The sequence below is a fragment of the Tachyglossus aculeatus genome, chromosome 5, assembly GCF_015852505.1.
Source record: "Tachyglossus aculeatus isolate mTacAcu1 chromosome 5, mTacAcu1.pri, whole genome shotgun sequence".
NCBI lineage: Eukaryota > Metazoa > Chordata > Mammalia > Monotremata > Tachyglossidae > Tachyglossus > Tachyglossus aculeatus.
In genome coordinates this window covers 95,333,474-95,353,584 of record NC_052070.1, presented here as the reverse complement: position 1 = coordinate 95,353,584, position 20,111 = coordinate 95,333,474, and the positions used below count along the sequence as shown (strand labels likewise).

Below are 20,111 nucleotides of genomic sequence, written 5' to 3'. Positions count from 1 at the left end.
GGTTCTATCTTCTGTATTGCTAAAATTCACCCTTTCCTCCCAGTTCAAATTGCTACTATGCTGATCCAAGACTTTATCTGCCTTGACTACTGCATTAGCCTCCTCACTGACCTCCCTGCCGTCTATCACTCTTGTACGTATTTACTTTTGTACATATTTACTATTCTTTTTATCTTATTTTGTTAATATGTTTTGTTTTGTTGTCTGTCTCCCCCTTCTAGACTATGAGCCCGCTGTTGGGTAGGGACCGTCTCTATATGTTGCCACTTGTACTTCCCAAGCGCTTAGTACAGTGCTCTGCACAAAGTAAGCCCTCAATAAATACGATTGAATGAATGAATGAATATCACTCCCCATTCCAGGCTATACTTCACTCTGTTGCCTGGATCATTTTTCTTAAAAAAAAATGTTCAGTTCACATCTCCCCATTTCTTAAGAACCTCCAGTGGTTACCCACCTATCGTCTCATCATACAGAAAGTTCTTACCATCAGCTTTAAAGCACTTAATCATCTTGCCTCTGCACAGCCTGCACACCTGGCTCCTGTAACACCCACCTGCTCACTTTCATTCATTCATTGTCGTATTTATTGAGCGCTTACTGTGTGCAAAGCACTGTACTAAGCTCTTGGGAAGTACAAGTTGGCAACATATAGAGATGGTCCCTACCCAACAACGGGCTCACAGTCTAGAAGGGGGAGACAGACAACAAAACAAAACATGTGGTCAGGTGTCAAGTCATCAGAATAAATAGAGGTAAAGCTAGATGCACATCATTGACAAAATAAATAGAATAGTAAATATGTACAAGTAAAATAAATAGAGTAATAAATTGTACCTCAATCTCATCTACCTCACCACTGACTCCTTGCTTTTTGTCCTTCCTCTCTCCTGGAACTCCCTCCCCCTCCATATATACCAGACCACCACTCTCTTCAAAGGCTTATTAAAAGCACATCCCTCTGAGAAGCCTTCCCTTATTATGCCCTCTTCCTCCCAACTCCCTTTCCCTTCTGCATTGCCTATGCACCTTGATCTGTACCTTTCAAGTACTTGATATTCACCCCACCCTTGGCCTCGCAGCACTTTCATTCATTCATTCAATCATATTTATTGAGCACTTACTGTGTGCAGAGCACTGTACTAAGTACTTGGGAAGTACAAATAGGCAACATGTAATGTACATATAATATACATATGTACATTAATGTACTTATTAAAACAGTTAATGTAAACTTAAAACATTAAAACACTTAATATACATATCCATAATTTATAGTAATATCTGTCTCCCTCTCTTGTCTGTGTGCTCTTTGAGAGCAGGGATCATGTTTACCAACTCTGTTGTTCAGTTAGTTGTATTTATTTATTTTTAGTAGCCGACCCAGGAGCATGCTAGGATATTGCCAGTAATTGACAGTAATTAATTACCTCATTTATGGGCACAATTTGGTCTTTCACTTTTCATCTTGAAGATTGTGCTGATGGTGACACCTTTGAGATCTTGTGACATTTCCTCAGATGTCTGTAAATAGAGGAAGTGCTTTTATATGTGCAGTGTAAGCAGAGAGACGTCTCCATGTGTTTAGATTTCAACAGGTATTCCATTTTATGCGAGTGCTTTTCCATTGTTCATGGCTATGACTCCTAAAATGACATCCCTGTTAGTTGGTGCAAGTGCCCTGTCTTCACTTTTTGGAAGGTTTGCATGATTTCCAGAGAATCTTTTTCAGTAGTAGAAGGCATGTGGAGGCAAACACTGAAATGTTTGCATCATCTTTTCCTGATGGTATTTGTAAGTGCTAAGTATGTGGCAAGCACTATGTGCAGTGCCTGGGTAGATACAAGATAATTAATCCCCATTCCACATGGGGATCATAGTTTAAGTAGGAGGGAGAACAAGGATTCACTGCTTGCTGGTGAGAAGATTGGAGCTGCCCTCACTCTTAAGAAGAACCATGATATCATGAGAAAGGCTGTATAATGTGGAACTGCTAGGTGTGACACTCCTGTCACAGCTGGTTTTATTCTAGACGTTTCCATGAAAACTATCCACTGTTACTGCCTACCGGGTCACCTTTTGGAGAAATAATGGTGTATTGGCTTATGTGACATATATGGGCTGCATATTCTCTATGGACTCCTATGATTGACCTTTCTGGCTATTTCTGTGTTATAGTATTTGTTGCTGTGAGACTCCTGTGGTTGTGGTGCTTTGCTTTTGTGTTCAAATGCAGGTTATAGATTGGCTGAGTCTTGCTTTTGAAGTTCTAGGACACAGTTTGGTTTGGGACTTTAGGCTTCAGAACCAGGAGAAGCTTAATGGTCAAGGAATCTCTGGCCATCGTCCTTTCTATTTGAGGGTTTTTTTTTGTCAATTTCAATATCTTCAATTTGTCTGCCTCTGAATTCACCTGCGCACTAAGTGCCTACTTTTCAGAATTGTAGTTTTCACAACTTCATTTTTACTTGCTGTCTCCTTGCTAAACCTCTGAAATAAATTTAGCTTTTAGCTATTTAGCTATTATCATTTCTTCATTTTAAAAAAATCCTGATTTTTCTAACCCATCCACTTGAGTGTTCAAAATGGAAAGTAGAAAGTAAGTTGGAATACCAAAAAAATCCTATATTTAATCTATGGACAAGAAGACTAAAGGGGTGACTTAACCTTGCATATGCTTGAAGAAAGTTATTGTTATGCTCACCATGTTGTTCTCATTCCTATCCAAACTCATAGAACGGGTTGTATTCACCCTCCACCTCCTACCCCTCAATTTCCTTCTTGGCCAAATACAATCTGGTTTCCCCCTTCGTTGTAATGATAACCCACTCTGCAATGACACCAATCTCCTTCTAGTTGCCAAATTTGTCAGACTCTATATTAATTCTCCATGACCTCTTGACAGTCTTCGATATTGTGAACCACTCCCTTCTCCTGGGAATACTATCTGACCTTTGTTGTACTGACTCAGCTCTTTCCTGATTCTTCTCTTTTCTCTCTGGCCACTTCTCTGGCAGCTTCTCAGCCTTTTTCCCTGGTTCTAACTCTGCCTTTTACACCATCTCCTGAGGTGGTGTTGCTGGTATCTTGCCTTCTCTTCTCCCTTTAAACTCATTCATTCATTCAGCCGTATTTATTGAGCACTTACTGTGTGCAGAGCACTGTACTAAGCACTTGGGAAGTACAAGTCGGCAACATATAGAGATGGTCCCTACCCAACAATGGGCTCACAGTCTAGAATGGGGAGACAGACTACAAAACAAAACATGTATACAGGTGTCAAAATCATCAGAACAACTAGAATTAAAGCTATATGCACATCATTAACAAAACAAATAGAATAGCAAATATATACCCAACTCCCTTGGATAGCTCATCAAGCTTTCAGCTACCAACTCTGTCTAGATGACTCCCAAATATAACTCATCTGGGGATTAAGACTGTGAGCCCCCCGTGGGACAACCGGATCACTTTGTAACCTCCCCAGCGGTTAGAACACTGCTTTGCACATAGTAAGCGCTTAATAAATGCCATCATTATTATTATTATTATTATCTGGCACAGCCTCTAAATTGTATTGCTTCTTACCTCTAGAACATCTTTATATGGTTGTCCCTTTGACACCTCACCTTCAATATGTAGAAAACTAACCTCTCCATCTTTTCTCCCATATCCTCTCCTCCATCTAACTTTCCCATCAGAAATGACACCACCACCATCCTTCCCTTTTATGAAGCTCACAACTTTATAATCTTTAGATTATCATTATCATTATTTAGCACAAGAATCAGAGTGGACTAGTGGATTGAGCATGGGCTCGGGAATCAGAAGTCAAGAGTCTGCAGTGTGATCTTGGACAAGTCATTTAACTTCTCTGTGCCTCAGTTACCTCATTTGTAAAATGGCAATTAAGACTGTGAGCCCCATGTGGGAGATGGATTGGGTCCAACCTGATTAGCTTGTGTCTTCATCATCATCATCATCAATCGTATTTATTGAGCGCTTACTGTGTGCAGAGCACTGTACTAAGCGCTTGGGAAGTACAAGTTGGCAACACAGAGACAGTCCCTACCCAACAGTGGGCTCACAGTCTAAAAGAGGGAGACAGAGAACAAACCAAGCATATTAACAAAATAAAATAAATAGAATAGATATGTACAAGTAAAATAAATAAATAAATAGAGTAATAAATATGTACAAACATATATACATATAGGTGCTGTGGGGAAGGGAAGGAGGTAAGATGGGGGGATGGAGAGGGGGACGAGGGGGAGAGGAAGGAAGGGGCTCAGTCTGGGAAGGCCTCCTGGAGGAGGTGAGCTCTCAGTAGGGCCTTGAAGGAAGGAAGAAAGCTAGCTTGGTGGATGGGCAGAGGGAGGGCATTCCAGGCCCGGGGGATGACGTGGGCCGGGAGTTGATGGCGGGACAGGCGAGAACGAGGTACCGTGAGGAGATTAGCAGCAGAGGAGCGGAGGGTGCGGGGTGGGCTGTAGAAGGAGAAAAGGGAGGTGAGGTGGGAGGGGGTGAGGTGATGGAAAGCCTTGAAGCCCAGGGTGAGGAGTTTCTGCCTGATGCGCAGATTGATTGGTAGCCACTGGAGATTTTTGAGGACTTAGCACTTATTACAGTGCCCAGCACATAGTAAATGCTTAATGAATAACATAAATAAAAATCCTTGTTGCCTCCCTCTCTTTGACGTTGCATTCAGTCTGTCATAAAATTGTGTTGGCTTTTCCTCACACCATCTTCTGCATCTACCCCTTCTTCTCTGTCCAAGTGGTTACCACTCTGGTTTGGTCACTTTTCTGATCCAGGCTGACCTTTGCTTCACCATTCTCACTAGTCTTCCTGCTTTCTGTCCTTCCCATTCTCTAGTCCATGCTTCACTCTGCTGCCTAGATCATTTTTCTACTTCATTTTGCTCAATATCTTCCCATACCTCAAAAAATGGTTAATTGTTACATTCTACTTCAAGTAGAAACTCCTGGTCCTTGACTTTGACACTCTTTGAAATCTACTGATCCACTCTCTTTTCCTCATACACCCACCCCTTACATTCTGTGCTTCTCTCAAATTAACGTTCTCACTGAACCTCTCTCATCTCTCCTACCATCAATACCTTGGTCAGGCCCTTCCCACTGCCTGAAATTCCCTTGTCCTTCAAATACAACAATATTTGTGTATTGTTATACTGGGCAGATGCAGTAAAATCCACTCAGACATCATTTCTGTCCCATAGCTCTCACCCACATCCTGCCTCTGGCCTGGAACGCCCTCCCTCCTCAAATCCGACAATTACTCTCCTCTCTTTCAAAGCCTTATTGAAGGCACATCTCCTCCAAGGTGTCTTCCCTGACTAAGCCCCCCTTTCTCTTCTCCTACTCCCTTCTCTGTTGCCCTGACTTGCTCCCTTTTTTCTCACTGCCCACACAGCCCCACAGCAGTTATGCATATTATCTGTTATTTATTTATATTAGTGTCTGTATCCATCCCTCTAATGTAACTTTGGTGTGGGTATGGAACATCACTGTTTATCGTTGTATTGTACTCTCCCAAGCACTTAGTACAGTGTCTGCATACAATAAGTGCTCAATAAATACAGTTGAGAGAAGCAGCATGGCTCAGTGGAAAGAGCATGGACTTCGAAGTCAGAGGTCAGGGGCTCAAATCCCAGCTCCGCCAATTGTCAGCTGTGTGACTTTGGGCAAGTCACTTAACTTCTCTTTGCCTCAGTTCCCTCATCTGTAAAATGGGGATTAAGACTGTGAGCCCCCTGTGGGACAGCCTGATCACCTGTATCCTCCCGGTGCTTAGAACAGTGCTTTGCACATAGTAAGCACTTAACAAATACCATTATTATTATTATTATTATTATTATTATTATTATTATTATTATTAGTTGAATGAATTCAAATCCAGGTCTCTTGACTTCTAGATTTGTCCTCTTTCCACTAGGCTATTCTGCTTCTCAATCCGTCATACAACCACTCTCCCTAATCTTCAAAGCACTAAGTTGCAACTCTTCCAGGAACCCTTCCCCAATCAATTTTTCTTTTCCCAAAGTCATCTGCCATTTGCAAAATTACCATACCTGCAGCACTTTTTTATATAGTGATTTATCTACTGTATTTATGTATTAGTCACCTTCTTATCCATTTTTCTTTTCTCCTCTCTGTAAATTATTTGTTTCTGAATCCCTTGCTATGTTGTCTACTCCTTGAGGACAGGGATTCTAACTCTATTTTACTGTCATGTGGGCTAAGTACAATGCCCTGCATACAGTAGGCACTCAGTAAATATAGTTGATTTGTTGATTCCTTTGCATTCCTGTAGAAGAAGGAACAAAAAGTGATGGGGTTAGAAAAGAGCTTGAGAAAGTTCAGTTGGAGCAAGCAGAAACTTCTTGACTTGTGAGCTTAGTCTCCATCTCTTGAGATCATTAGTATTAAAAACAAAACAAAACAAAAAGCTAGACGGTCTCTGCCATGAATGGCTTAAGGTATTATCCTGCCTCAAGTCAGGTGTTCAGAAAAGTCAATCCCTTACAAGCCCTCCCCTCTCCTGGATTTATTCTATGGGGAAGGGATTTATTGTTGGGGTAGCATCAGCACAGGCCATTCAATAATAACAGAGGAGCTTAAGGTTCAGCTCCATTTCCCAAATCACCACACTGGAATTTCTCCTAGTTATAAGGCGAGCAAAGCAGATTCAGTGAATGTGAATTCACAGTGGGCTGCTCCTGAAAATATTTCTGCCTGGGTAAACTTTCTACACATTGCCAGTTTGTTTCCTTTTAGTTCCAAAAAAAATAATAATAATAATACCCGGCTGCTTCCTTTTCCTTGTTTTAATAAAGCTTCTCAATATAGAACTTTTTTTTAAGACAGATTTGTGTCCCGGATGAGGGTCCTAAAAGGTTATGGGAATTGAAGGATATGCCTTTATATTCTATCCCTATCTCTCTCTCCCACTTTTCTTTCACATAAATAGTTTCTTTGTTCTCAGGTGTTTCTAATCACAGTGTGGAATTTTGACCTGTATATGATCCCACTGGGTTTATTGTTGCTCTTCATTTACAACTTCACCAGACCCACTAAAGCGAAAGTGTGCAACATCCAGGACAGGCAGGTAAGCAAGACTTAAAATCCAAACATACATAGAGGTAAAGGAGCATCTGTTTCTAGTCCTCTGGATTAAGACTGTCTTTTTCTTTGCAAAAAATTGAAAAGCTTATCGGACTAGTTTTGATGTAATTACATCCACTTGTTGGGAAAAGCAGAATGTTTGCTACTTGACCAGTTTTCAAATTGTCCTTGATCTGAAGCCTACCTTATTAAAGCCAAGTGCCCAGAAATGAAATAAACCAATGATGTGATCTGTGTTTGGTTTGAGGCATCAGTAAAAGAGAGAATTTCTCCATGGGACCAATGAGGATAATTTACACCAAGGGAAAAGAAATTAAAGAGTTTCCAATCCTCTTGCCAAATATTTTTCTACTTTTTCCTTGCTGCTAATGGAGGCAGTGTCATTTTTGCCAATTTACTATGGTCTTTATCTTCCTTAATATATCCCAGGATCCAGTCCATGAACAGTACCAAAATATTGCCCTCAATGTGGCCAGGATTTGAGTAGCACCAAAGCACTTTCCCGGGTATATCAGTTTGAAATATAAATTCACATAATACACACAAAAAAAACTCATGAAGAAGCAATTCACACTTACACTTTTTTCACTAGTAGAAACTTTTTCCATTCAGACTACAACTAACCCCCCACAAACACTCATTTCCCAATATCTATAGCTAAAAATTGGCCCAACTGATTCAAATATGATTTGGACAGAAAAAAATGTTGCCTCTGGGCTAAGAGCCCATGTACCAATTTTCAGTCTGATGCAATCTGAAATGAGTAAATGATATCCAACCTGTTTTACAGGAAACACCAACTGACCCGTAAGTACTGCAATTCTGCCAGATCCTTCTGTTAATCACAATCAGTGACTCTAACCTGGGGTTTTAATGAAGAGTTCCTTCACAAACTTCAAAATAGTAGTCCTAACCTCCCCCCGGCCCCTCTTCTCTCCACCCTCTCATTCCCCACAATCATGTCTGTAATTTATATCTTTATATTATGTATATCTTTAACTGTGCTACCCATATTATGCTGAGAACCAGGACAACAGAATATTAATACTAAACTGACACCTCTTTCCATCTGGATGACCCTGAGTAACTCAAGGTAGAAGTGAGAGATGAAAATTGGCCGGCTCTTTGGGTTATCCAGACTGCACTTCCCTACAACTCTTGGGATCTAATGGGAATTTGGCTTGAACCAGGGATGGAAGAGAAATATGAATTTTTAGTGAGCAAAAGCAACTAGGGCTTGTCTGAGCTAGGCTGACCAGGATAGGCAGAAGATTACCATTTCCAAGGCATTTGTACAATTTTCTAAAACTGCTCAGTACTACTTACAAAAATCAATATTTGTCTTGGCTGAAATGGGACTCTAACCAGGCTGTGTTTGATACTGAAATTCTGGCACAGGGTCAGGGTTATAGAGGAGGATCAGTTTCCCTCCAATGGCACAAATAATTTAGGAGGTCATGGGCAGGAAGCACAATTTTTTTGTGGTTCACTACTCTTAAATTGAGCTACAGATTTATAAAAATGGTAAAAAATGTGCAAAATAAATGGAAAACATTGCTGCTTCTAGGCAGTGTGGCCTAATGGAAGGAGTATAGAACTGGGAGTCAGGAGACCTGGGTTCTGTCAGTCAATCACTGATATTTACCAAGAATTTATTGTGTGCAGAACACTGTACTAAGTGCTTGGGTGAGTACAATACAATAGACTTTGAAGATACAATCCCTGCCCTCAGCTTACAGTGTGGTAGTGGAGACAGACAGTACAATGAATTGCAAATAGGAGATGCAGCAGAATATCTGGACATGTACATGACTGTCATAGGGCTTAGTTCTAATTTCAGCTCTGTCAATGGATCTGCAGTGTGTAATCTGGGGTTAATCATTTAATCTCTGTGACCCTCAGTTTCCTCATCTGTTAAATGGGAATAATAATAATTAATAATAATAATTATGGTATTTGTTAAGCACTTACTGTGTGGCAAGCACTGAACTAAGCCCTGTGGTGAATACAAGCAAATTGGGTTGGACACAGTCTCTGTCCCACATGGGGCTCACAGTCTCAATCCCCATTTTACAGAAGAGGTAACTGAGGCATAAAGAAGTGACATGACTGGCCCAAGGTCACACAGCAGACATGTGGCAGATCTGGGATTAGAATCCGTAGCCTTCTGACTCCCAGGTCCTTGCTCTAGCCACTACTCCATGCTGCTTCCAGATAGCTGCCTTTCCCTCCCTTTTAGGTTGTGAGAGATTTTTTTTTAATGTTTCAAAAATCAACTATTTAAAATCAGCCCACACCTGGACATGGAATATGTCTGTTTTTATTATTGTTCATCTACCCAAGTGCTTAACACAGTACTCTGATCCCAAACAAGAACTTTATAATTATCACTATTATTAAACTGTTTTATTGGCACTATCATCATTACTTTGAAGAGAGAGCCATAACTTAAAGTAGTTCTGGTCTGAGATCCAGTATCTCTATTTGGAGGTGAATTTGCAGTCCAAAACTGAGTAGCACACTACTAAACATTTTTAAGATAAAATAATTACAAATATAGAACTTAAAAATTGTGTTGAATTGATGAATTGCTCTACCAACCTGACCAGATCTTTAATTTAAGATCCATCATATTTATTTAGTGCTTAATGAAGAATACACAGTGATTTAAAGATCTCATTTTGCTTTAGGAAATTATGACCCAACTCCCCTTCTTTCTCGGAATCTCTGAGTGCCATTCAAGTGTCCAGTGAATATTTATAATGGTGTTGGGCAGCAGCACAGAACCCTCCCATATGAAATTCCATGACGACAAGTTTTCTGGGCAGAAAACAATGCTGAGCTCTGTCCACTGGCCAGAGGCACTGGGGGTGGAACAAAGTCCACTCTAAGAACTTGAAGTCCTTTTGGGTCATTGGAGTGGTAACCCTTGTTCAGACTGATGAACCAACGTTCTGAAATAGTAGATCAGTTACAAAAACACACCCAGTTTTCTAACTCCCAGCCCAGCATTTCACCTCTACTCCCTAGGATCGTGGAAAAGGAAAGTCCCTGGGTCAGCTTGAATTAGGTCCAGTCACCAATTTACTATTTTGATTAAAATCTGCTCAGCAAATAACCGAGGTTGGGAAACTAATCTGGAAGACCCTATTATGGGCTCAGCTGGTTGAGCACCACCTGAATGGAATCCAGGTGCTCCAAGTTTCTCTGTCTCCCCCACACACACACCCCCGCCTCCCCACCAGTTACCACAGAAACCAAAATGAAGCAATAATACCATATAGAAATCTGTATCTGATTCTTGAGATTGATTATAGTCAGACTAATGCATTTTCAACTGTCTAATGTTTCAGTAATGGCCCTAAAGGGAAAGAGCAGTCATTGTAGCAATGAGCCTAGAACAAAGTGAATATGGAATTCTCAGCCTTAACGTAAGAACTGGGTCATTTGTCAACCTAAGAACAAAGCTGATTACAGACAGTAAAAGTTGGCCTTGAATGTAAACTCCAACTGCTTTCAAACTCCTGGGCATGGCCCTAAAACTTTAGCTGGACTCAACATTTCTAAAGACACTGTGTACAAGAAATTGTTTATTGCCTTGGCACACATTTTAGCTATCTGTAAATATGGTTTTGAGCTTCAAACCATATTTTCAGTTGGCCAAAATGTGTGCTTTTAAATGACTGGCTTACAATATGGAAGGAAAAAACCACAAGTACTTCCATAGAATGCAATGGAAAGGTTTTTAAATTAATAATTTGACTGATTAGTTGTCACTAAAATTACAGTATTGACACAGGGTGGATTTTTCTTTTAGGAAAGCACAGATCTGGAAGATGATGATGATGAAGAAGATGATAAGGTGAGACTGGATAACGATGAAACTGAACTCAGAGATAAATAAACTCCAGCCTTTAGGGTATTATTCTCATGTTTATGTATAGTATTGGGAGAAATTAAGCTGGGGCCCTAAAATGAAAAAAAAATTGTATTTTTCCTCTGCTTCTCATTCCTCTGGATCGGCTCCTCCCGCAACTGAACCCACCATTTGCCAGGTATGTTAGATTACAGCCAAACCTCTTGGGACTCCAAAGCTGGGGTTACTAGACTGTCTGTGGGAAGGATGGCATCAGAGACCATCTCCCCCATCCAGTTCCACCCCAACCCATGTCATGAGTTGTGGTCTGTAAGAAATTGCATAGCAGGGAAGGGGCAGTAGCAGCAGACCAAGTTAATGATAAAACAAGCTGTTCAGTTATGGCTCAAGCAATCCATAGTATTTATTGAGCACTTACTCAATCCTTGGGAGTGTATACTATAATTAGGATAAATGATCCCTCCCATCAAGGAGCTTGCCATCTGGCATACATGTGGTGGCTGTCTGAATTGAGAAGGTGCAGTGGATCCTGGGAGGATTTTGCAGAGAAAATGATGGGATTTGGTGGCTGAATCTGGAAATTTAAGGAATGGAAGAGTCAAGGTAAAGCTGAGGTTTTGGGCTTCAGGGATGGGGAGCATGGTCGTGATGAGAAAGGTAGTTGGAGAAGATAATTTGGGAGGGAAGATGACTTGTTCAGCTTTACAAATGTTAAGCTTGAGTTGCCAGCAGGATGTTCATTTAAAGATGCCCTAAAGGCAGAAAGAAGTCTGAGATTGCAGTAAAGGAGTGAGGGCAGATTGTCTTGTCTTATTCTGTCGAGTCGTCTGCGACCCATAGTGACGCCATGGACACTTCTCTCCCAGAATGAGCCACCTACATCTGCAATCATTCTGGTAGTGTATCCATAGAGTTTTCTTGGTAAAAATACAGAAGTGGTTTAACATTACCTCCTTCCACGCAGTAAACTTGAGTCTCCACCCTCAATTCTCTCCCATGCTGCTGCGGCCCAGCACAGGTGAGTTTTGACTTGTAGCAGATTGCCTTCCAATCTAGCCACTCTCTAGCCACTGCCCAAGCTAGGAATGGAATGGATATGCCTCTGCTTGACTCTCCCTCCCATAGTCAAGACTGGTAGATTATTGGAAACTGTTCAGGTGTGACCCTGACAGGGGGAGGTCTGATTACCAAGGTAACTTGGGATCCATCCACCTAGGGTGATAGTTAAAGACAAGGGAGCAGCTGAGCCCACCTAGGAAGTGAGTGTAGAGGAAGAAAAGAAGAGGGCCATAACTAAAGATGAAGGTGAATTCACAGATAGGTACAAGAGACAGAAGAAGAGCCCGCAAAAGAGACTGATGAGACTATCATAGAGGTAACAGGAGAAGCAGGAGACAACTGTGTCAGTAAATCAAGGTTAGGTAGTGTATCCTGGGAGTGAGTCACAGTGTTAGAGATATCTGAGCGGTCAAGGAGGATTAGGTAAAGTCCCTTCAATTGGACAAAATAAAAATCTATTTTGACCTTGAAGAGAGCAGAAGTCATGTAGAGAAGTGGGCAGAAACCAGATTTTAGATCAGTAAGGGAGTTGGAGAAGAAATGGAAGTGACCTGTTTGAGAAATGTGGACAGGAATGGGAGGAAAGGGCATTCATTAATAGCTGCATCATGCAGTGGGAGTGGATAAATTTTATTTAAAATAGGGGAGCAGTGGGCATGTTTGAAAGCAGAAGGGGAGTAGCCATCAATGAGCCATTGAAGATTGCGATCATTGGGGGAAGAAGAGTGAGTGCAGGCAGGAGGCTAATGGATAGAGTATAAGCCTAGGAGTCAGAAGGACCTGGATTCTAATTCCAGCTGCACCACTTGTCTGCTGTATGACCTTGAGCAAATCACTTAACTTCTATGCCTTGGGTCCCTCATCTGTAAAATGGAGGTTAAGACTGTGAGACCTACGTGGGATATGGACTGTGTCCAACCTAATTAGCTTGTATCAACCCCAGCACTTGGTACAGTGCCTGGTATATTCATTCATTCATTCATTCAGTCGTATTTATTGAGCGCTTACTGTGTGCAGAGCACTGTACTAAGTGCTTGGGAAGTACAAGTTGGCAACATATAGAGACGGTCCCTACCCAACAGTGAGCTCACAGTCTAGAAGGAGGAATATAGTGTATATATATATAGTATAGTATATATAGTATATAGTAGTATATAGTATATATAATATGTAGTATAGTATATAGTATATATATAGTATATAGTAAGCCCTTAACAAATGCCATAAAAAGTGTCTTTAGAAGGTGAGAAAGGATGGATTCAGAAACACCGGTAGGGGGAGTAGATTTTGAAAGCAATTAGGAGATATCTTGAGAGAAGATCAAGGATGAGAGAGTGGAAGTGGGTGGGAGGAAACTGGGTAGATGAAAGGAAAGCTCTTCATAGGTCATGCCTGGTGGCTTTGATTTTGCCAATATAGTAGTTGGCAGATCATCAGTGACTAGAGAGGGAGGGGCACTCTGGGTGCCAATTTACAAAGATGAGCAGTGTGGAAGTTCATTTTGATCTAAGTGATGTCTAGACCTTGCCTAGCATGACATTTTATGCTATGACAAACATATAAATATCAATCAGTGGTGGGCTTACTATGAGCTGAGCATAGTACTACTTGGGAGAGTTTGGGAGAGTTAATACCCATGATCCCTGCCCAAGGCTGAAAAGGCCAATGTGGGATTCATAGTTTTAGTCTTATTGACTGAAAGCAACATGACCTAGTGGAAAGAGCATGGGCTTGTTAGTCAAAGGACCTGGATTCTAATCATGGCCCTACCACTTACCTGCTGAATGACCTTGGATAAGTCACTTAACTTCTCTTTGCTTCACTTTCCTCGTGTAAAATGGGGCATCAATACCTATTCTTCCTCCAACTTAAACTGTGAGCCCCATGAAGAACAGGGACTGTGTCCGGCCTAATTATCCTTTATCTCCCCCAGAGTTTAGTACAGTGCTTGACACATAGTTAGAGAGTAATAAAAACTATTATTATTATTAATATTATCATTATTATTATTACTGTTACTGTTTTCTCATATACTGAATCTGTTTTCACTTTACCTCCTTGTCTCAATGTAGTTAGATATACCAATTTTATTTGGTTCTTTTCTGACCATTAAAAACAAAACAATACTGGATGTGGAGTTTGTCACACCCTGTTTAGCAATTGATGCTGAGCACGGAAAGGAATAATTCACTTATTTTACTCTGAGTATGGGGCTGTGTTGTGAAACTATGTTCACATGATTTTCCTTTTGCATCTCAGGCATCACTTGACACTTCACACTTCGGGACCAAAATAAAATAATCATGACATTGTAATGATTACACAAATGTTAGATAGTAACTCTAGGGCAAAACTCCCTTTCAGCCATCAAATCTGTTAACATATATCCCTTCACTTTGGCACAATTTGAGGCCAGTTTCAAACTCTACCTCAGAAATATTCCCCCACATTAGAGATCCCCCTCCATTCAGGAGAACCTTGGAATTGCCTGGCTCAGCCCTGCACTATTTTGATCAGGAAGAGCCTCAGTGAGCTTGGGAGGTAGAGAGAGGTTCTTAAAGAATCAGTGTGTTATTTTGAGCTCTTACAGAGCTCTTATAAGTGCTTGAGAGTAGGTCAGAACAGAGTTGGAAAATACATTCCTTGCGCACAAGGAGCTTACAGTGTAGAGAGGAGACCATCATTAAAATAAACTATGGATATGTACATAAGTGTTATGGGTTTGAGTGAGGGGGTTAATATCAAGTGCTTAAAGGGTACAGATCTATGAGCATAGGTGATGCAGAAGGGAAAGGGAGTTGGGAAAAGAGGGCTGAATTGGGGAAGGCCTCTCGGAGGAGACATGATTTTAGTAAGTCTTTGGTGGGGAGAGTGGTAGTGTGCTGTATATGAAAGTAGGAGGGGGAGAGTTGTTTGAGTGCTTTAAAGCTGATAGTAAGGAGTTTTTGTTTGATATAGAGGTGTAAGGGCAACCACTGGAGGTTCTTGAGGAGTGGAGAAATGTGGACTGGTTTTTTTTTTTAAGAAAAAAATCCAGGTAGAGAGTTAGGTAGGAAAGACAGGAGGCCAGGAGGTTAATGAGGTGGCTGATGCAATAGTAAAGGTGGGATGTAAGTGCTTAGAATCAGCCTAGTAACAGTTTGGATGGAGAGGATTTGGTTAGAGATTGAATGTGTTAGTTGAATGAGAGAGATGAGTCAAGGGGTAGTGCCAAAGTTACAGGCTTGTGAGACAGGGTTACTAGTGGTGTGTTTACAATGATGGTTTGGAGGGGCTGGAAAGTTAAGGAGTTCAGATTTGGAGATTTTAAGTGTGAGATATCTACAGGACATCTAAGTAAAGATGTCCTGAAGGGAGAAGAAAATGTGAAACTTCAAATGAGAGAGGTCAGGCTGGAGAATTAGATTTGGAATCAATAAACGGTATTCATTGAGTACTTACTGTGTGCATATCACTGTACTAAGCACTGGGGAAACTACAATACAACTGAATTTGTAGGTACATTCCCTGCTCACAAAAAGCTTACAGTCAGTTGGGGGGTACTGACATTAATATAAATAAATAACATAATTTATAGATATGTACAGAAGTGCTGGGGGTTAAGGGTGGGGAGAATACCAAATGCTCAAAGGTCCTAGATCCAAGTGCAAAGGAATAATCTGTGTAGAGATGGAAGCCGTGGGAGTGAATGAGATCTTCAAGAGAATGGGCGTAGACGGAGACTAGCAGGGGACCCAGAACTGAGCCTTGAGGGTCTCCCACAGTTAGAGAGTGGGAGGCAAAGGGGGAGTCTGAAAGGAAGTGGCCAAAGAGATAGAGGGAAAACCAGGAAAGGACAGTCCAGTGAAGTTAAGGTTACATAATATTTCAAGGAGAAGAAGGTGGTCCAGAGAATATTTCCAGGAGAAGCAGGTAGTCCAGAGTGTTGAAGGCAGCTGAGAGGTCAAGGTGAATAATTGGTTACCATTGAGAGGGCAGTGTCAGTTGAGTGAAGGGTTGGAAGTCATAGTCAAGGGAGTTATTGAGAGAATTGGAGGAGAGAAGGTGTAGGCTGTGGGTATAGACAAGTCACCTGAGAAATTTGGAGAGGACTGGTAAGAGGGAGATTGAATGACAACTGGAGGGAACTATGAGGTAAAGGGAGGGGTTTGGGGGTTATTTTTTTAGGATAGGGAATACATGAACATGTTTGAAAGCAGTGGGGAAGAAGTCATTGAAAAAGCAGTTGAAGATGGTGATCAGGGAGGGAAGAAAGGTGGGGGAAAATGTTTTGATAAGGAGTAAAAGGATGGGATCAGAGATGCAGGTAGAAGGGGTAGAGTTTGAAAAGAGATGGGAAATTGACTCTTGAGATACTACTAGGAAAAATGGAAGAGGCAGGAGGATGAATGGGGCATTGGAGTGGAGCATAAGACATTTTAGGGAGCTCACACCTTATGGGTTCAGTTTCATCGATAAAATTTGTGGCAAATTCATTAGGGGCAAGGGATTTGGGGGAGTGGGGGAGATGAAATTTAAAGAAGAGTGTAAACATCTGGAGTAGCTGGCATAGGTAATGGGCATGAGACTCAATAAGGATGGAGAAATATTGTTGCTCTGTGGAGTAGAGGGCAGAGTTAAAGCAGGTGAGATTAAGTGAGATGGATGAGATTTCTGAATTTCCATCAGCAGTGTTTAACAATTTATGCCCAAGGGCATGGGAAGCATTCGTGGAGATGATCCTAGGTTGCCAGTTTGAGGTTCAAGATTAGCAGAGGGACAGGACAACAAATGGCCTGGGGTGAAACATCTTAAGGGGCTGATCTAAACAGGACCCATGTCTCTTGCTCTAGACTTTAAGGCACTATTTACTGCCTTGGCCCAGGATTCCTATAATGTCAAGGAACATAGAATTCCCAAAATACCTGGTTCAGTAGTTAAAGAATGTTTGTACCCCTGTTGCACTCTACCATCATAATTTATGTATTTGTATATATATGTACATTCTCAATATAAATATACATAAATATAAATAAATATCAGTATACATTCTTAATATAAAACACATAATCTGGCACATTGCTATTTCTGCCTGAATCTGCTTCTGAGTGGGAGACATGAAATACTGTCAGCCATGATGTCGATTCAAGTTGCTTTTATGCCATTCATGAATGTGTCTAAAAAATCTTCACTTCCTTCAGTTCCCACCCCCAAAACAGCTAACTTTAAGGTCCATTCCCAAACATTAATAGCAATTAAATCCGTGTTCTTTGAGGATATTAGATCATGTTGAAGTCTTCTCTCCCTCTTTTTTTCTCTGTGAAAGAGATTGAAGAAAAAAAATAACACCACTTTAAATTTTCTCATGACAAAAAGTATATAATAGAAAGTATAGTCCTTATGTGTTTTTTTTCTCCCAGTATAGCAATTTCTGAAACTGAAATCTGTTGGTAATATGGCATACAAGGTCACTGTTTCTGTTTCCAATCATTAACGTGTTGCATCGAAGTACTTGCACTTGAAGCTGTTCTGGATTCTGTTGCATGTTAGACATAACAGACCATGCTTCTGGGAATTGTAACACACCCTCTGAGAGATGAACTGTTTACAAATTAGAAATGCACAGACGTTTAGTTCAAAAGCAGAAGAGCAGAATAACTCACTTCCACCTAAGCTATCAATCTTGAAAATGACAAGTCTTAATTGCCTTCCTCCTCCCCACACTCCCCGACCCCCAAATACCATCGTGGAAGACTTTGGAAGATAAAAGCGTACTTAGTCCCTTGGTACAATCGCCTCAGGAGATGAATGCATTCTTAGATTCTTGCTGTCTTGGATGTACAGTCCAGACTACAGTTTGTCAATGCTGGGATTTGTCAGATTGTTACTGTTTGGAACAGGGATTGTTGTGAAGTGACATCACTAAAGCACTTTTTCCTTCTTGGCCCCAAAAGATACCTGGATGTAACCTGTACTATTTTCCAGAATTTACTTCAGAACACCTACTTCCTTTTATTTTTCACTGCAGTTTTATTCTAAGATTTCTTTGGTAAGCTAGTATCTTTAGAGATTTCTTTGGAACAAGTTCTTAAAAGCTAGTCCAATTTTGAAAATTCTCAAATATCAGTTAATTCCGGTGAAACATTGCTTTTTCACCAGTGCACTGAGTAGAGCCCAGGAGAACAAATAACACCCAGGTTCATCCAGTGGTAAGCAGCTGACATTTTCTATCTGTGTTAGATTTAGCACAGAGAAATCTTCAGTATGCCCCTTATTTGTATGGATGAATTATAATGAAAATTGCATTAATTTTCTACACAGTAAAGGTCAGTAATTGAAACATGAACCAAGAGTCTATTGTGTAACGCTCTGTACCCCTTACTTAGGAAAGGTCATTCAAGACAATAATATCTTGTTTATCATTCCAAAAGGTATAAATAATTGTATTAGTGCTTCTCTTTTTCCAGCTCAACAACCCCATAGGATATTTCACTGTATGCTGTTAATATCAGTGAAAACTAGAAATCATAAGGGCATGGAGAAAATGATGTAAGGAGATTCCTAATGCTATTAGGTAGAAGCTGCTTCTTGCTGATTGGTGGACTTTGGACACATATATCACACGTAACACAAAGGTCTCCTGCACCCCAATCTCACCTGAACCTTCTTGACCTGGAATGAAAATGCTTCTTTTTTTTTTTTGCATGTTTTTCTGCTTTCCTTACAATTTGTCATAATCTTCATAACCAAAATTAAAAATGCACAGTTGGTATCTTGATGGTTTAAACTGATTATCGAAGGGCAAGTCCTGTCAGTTTGCATAGCTCTAGCTTTCTTCAAGGGAGATAAGAGTTCCTTTGTCTCTGGAACTTTCCCTACCTGTGAAGTGTTTCCACAGTTCTTTGAGTCTTCATTATAGTTTGGATAGCATTGGTAATCTGCAATTTTAGAGAGGTTCTGTGATGCTCAACCAGGAAAGCTGTGACTATCCTGGGAGGACAACTTTATCCTTTTGAAAGTTCAAGATTCAGTTGTTAATTTTATTAGGAAAGGATTGTTTTTGGTGCCACATTATATGTAAAACTTTTTCAAGGGAGTAAAGAGTTGCCTTTTAACGGGAAATTTCTCAGAAAAAACTTCTCAAGATTAATTCTTGGGTAGTTTAATAATTTTCTTTCTTTCCTCTCTTCACCCAAACACTTCTCTATTGCATATTATGGAAGCCATGCTTATGGATAATTTTCAAAGTAATAAAATAAATGGTCATTTTGATTTAGCTCCTTTTAATTTGATTTAATATGATTTTAGCTCTAAATTGATTTAATTGCTAGCATTTCTACCATGGCATGTTACTATCAAGACTTTAATAGTAAAATGGATTCTAGCCAATCCTTAATTATCAATTTATTCATGTTGTGAATGAGAGAGCATTGCTTTCTCCATTTCCTGTAGGCATTTCATTGCGACATCAACTTCCTTAAAAAAAAAACCCTCCCATACTCATAAATTTTCAAAGCAAGATTTTCACTTCATTACCAATAGAGACTGACTGGAAATTTTACGGAAGAGGTTGTACTGGAATTTTAAAGCCCTACTTTGAAATCAAATCGGTTAATGCATTGTACCAAGAAATATAGTTGCCTTTAATCATGATTTGGCCTTAACTACCAAGATATATGCTGGGAAAACAATTTAATGGGCTAAAAATCATCAGACAGGTTTCTGATGAGAAAATCAAAATTTGTTTTTAAGGCATATGAGGAGCTTTGAACATATCTTGTTGGAAAATATCACCATAGTTTAATAGAGAAAACACAGTGTGTTAAAAAATTAATTTTAGGGAATGAAAATTTAACAGCCTTAGATCACTAATGGTAAGAATCTGATCTGAGGGGAAAAAAGGGCCAAAGGGCAAAGCTATCTTCTTCAAAAAGCAGTTGTGCAGGCACATGAACCAGCCAAATCTGTGCACCTGAAGGACATGGATATCAAGAAATGAATAGACTAAAATTATACCTGTTCAGAGAACCGTAGAAATGGTGGAATCCGTA

General features: G+C 40.3%; 1 protein-coding gene across 2 annotated transcripts in view; it reads left to right on the top strand.

The window, feature by feature from the left end:
* The window catches only part of MCTP2 (multiple C2 and transmembrane domain containing 2), a 188,419-nt gene that overhangs the window by 141,827 nt on the left and 26,481 nt on the right, over positions 1 to 20,111 (top strand). For both annotated transcript variants that reach the window (XM_038746270.1, XM_038746271.1), the window contains 2 exons: positions 7,006 to 7,128; positions 10,963 to 11,007. In XM_038746270.1, coding sequence (XP_038602198.1) covers positions 7,006 to 7,128; positions 10,963 to 11,007 — 168 coding nt within the window. The remainder of the gene's footprint in view (positions 1 to 7,005; positions 7,129 to 10,962; positions 11,008 to 20,111) is intronic.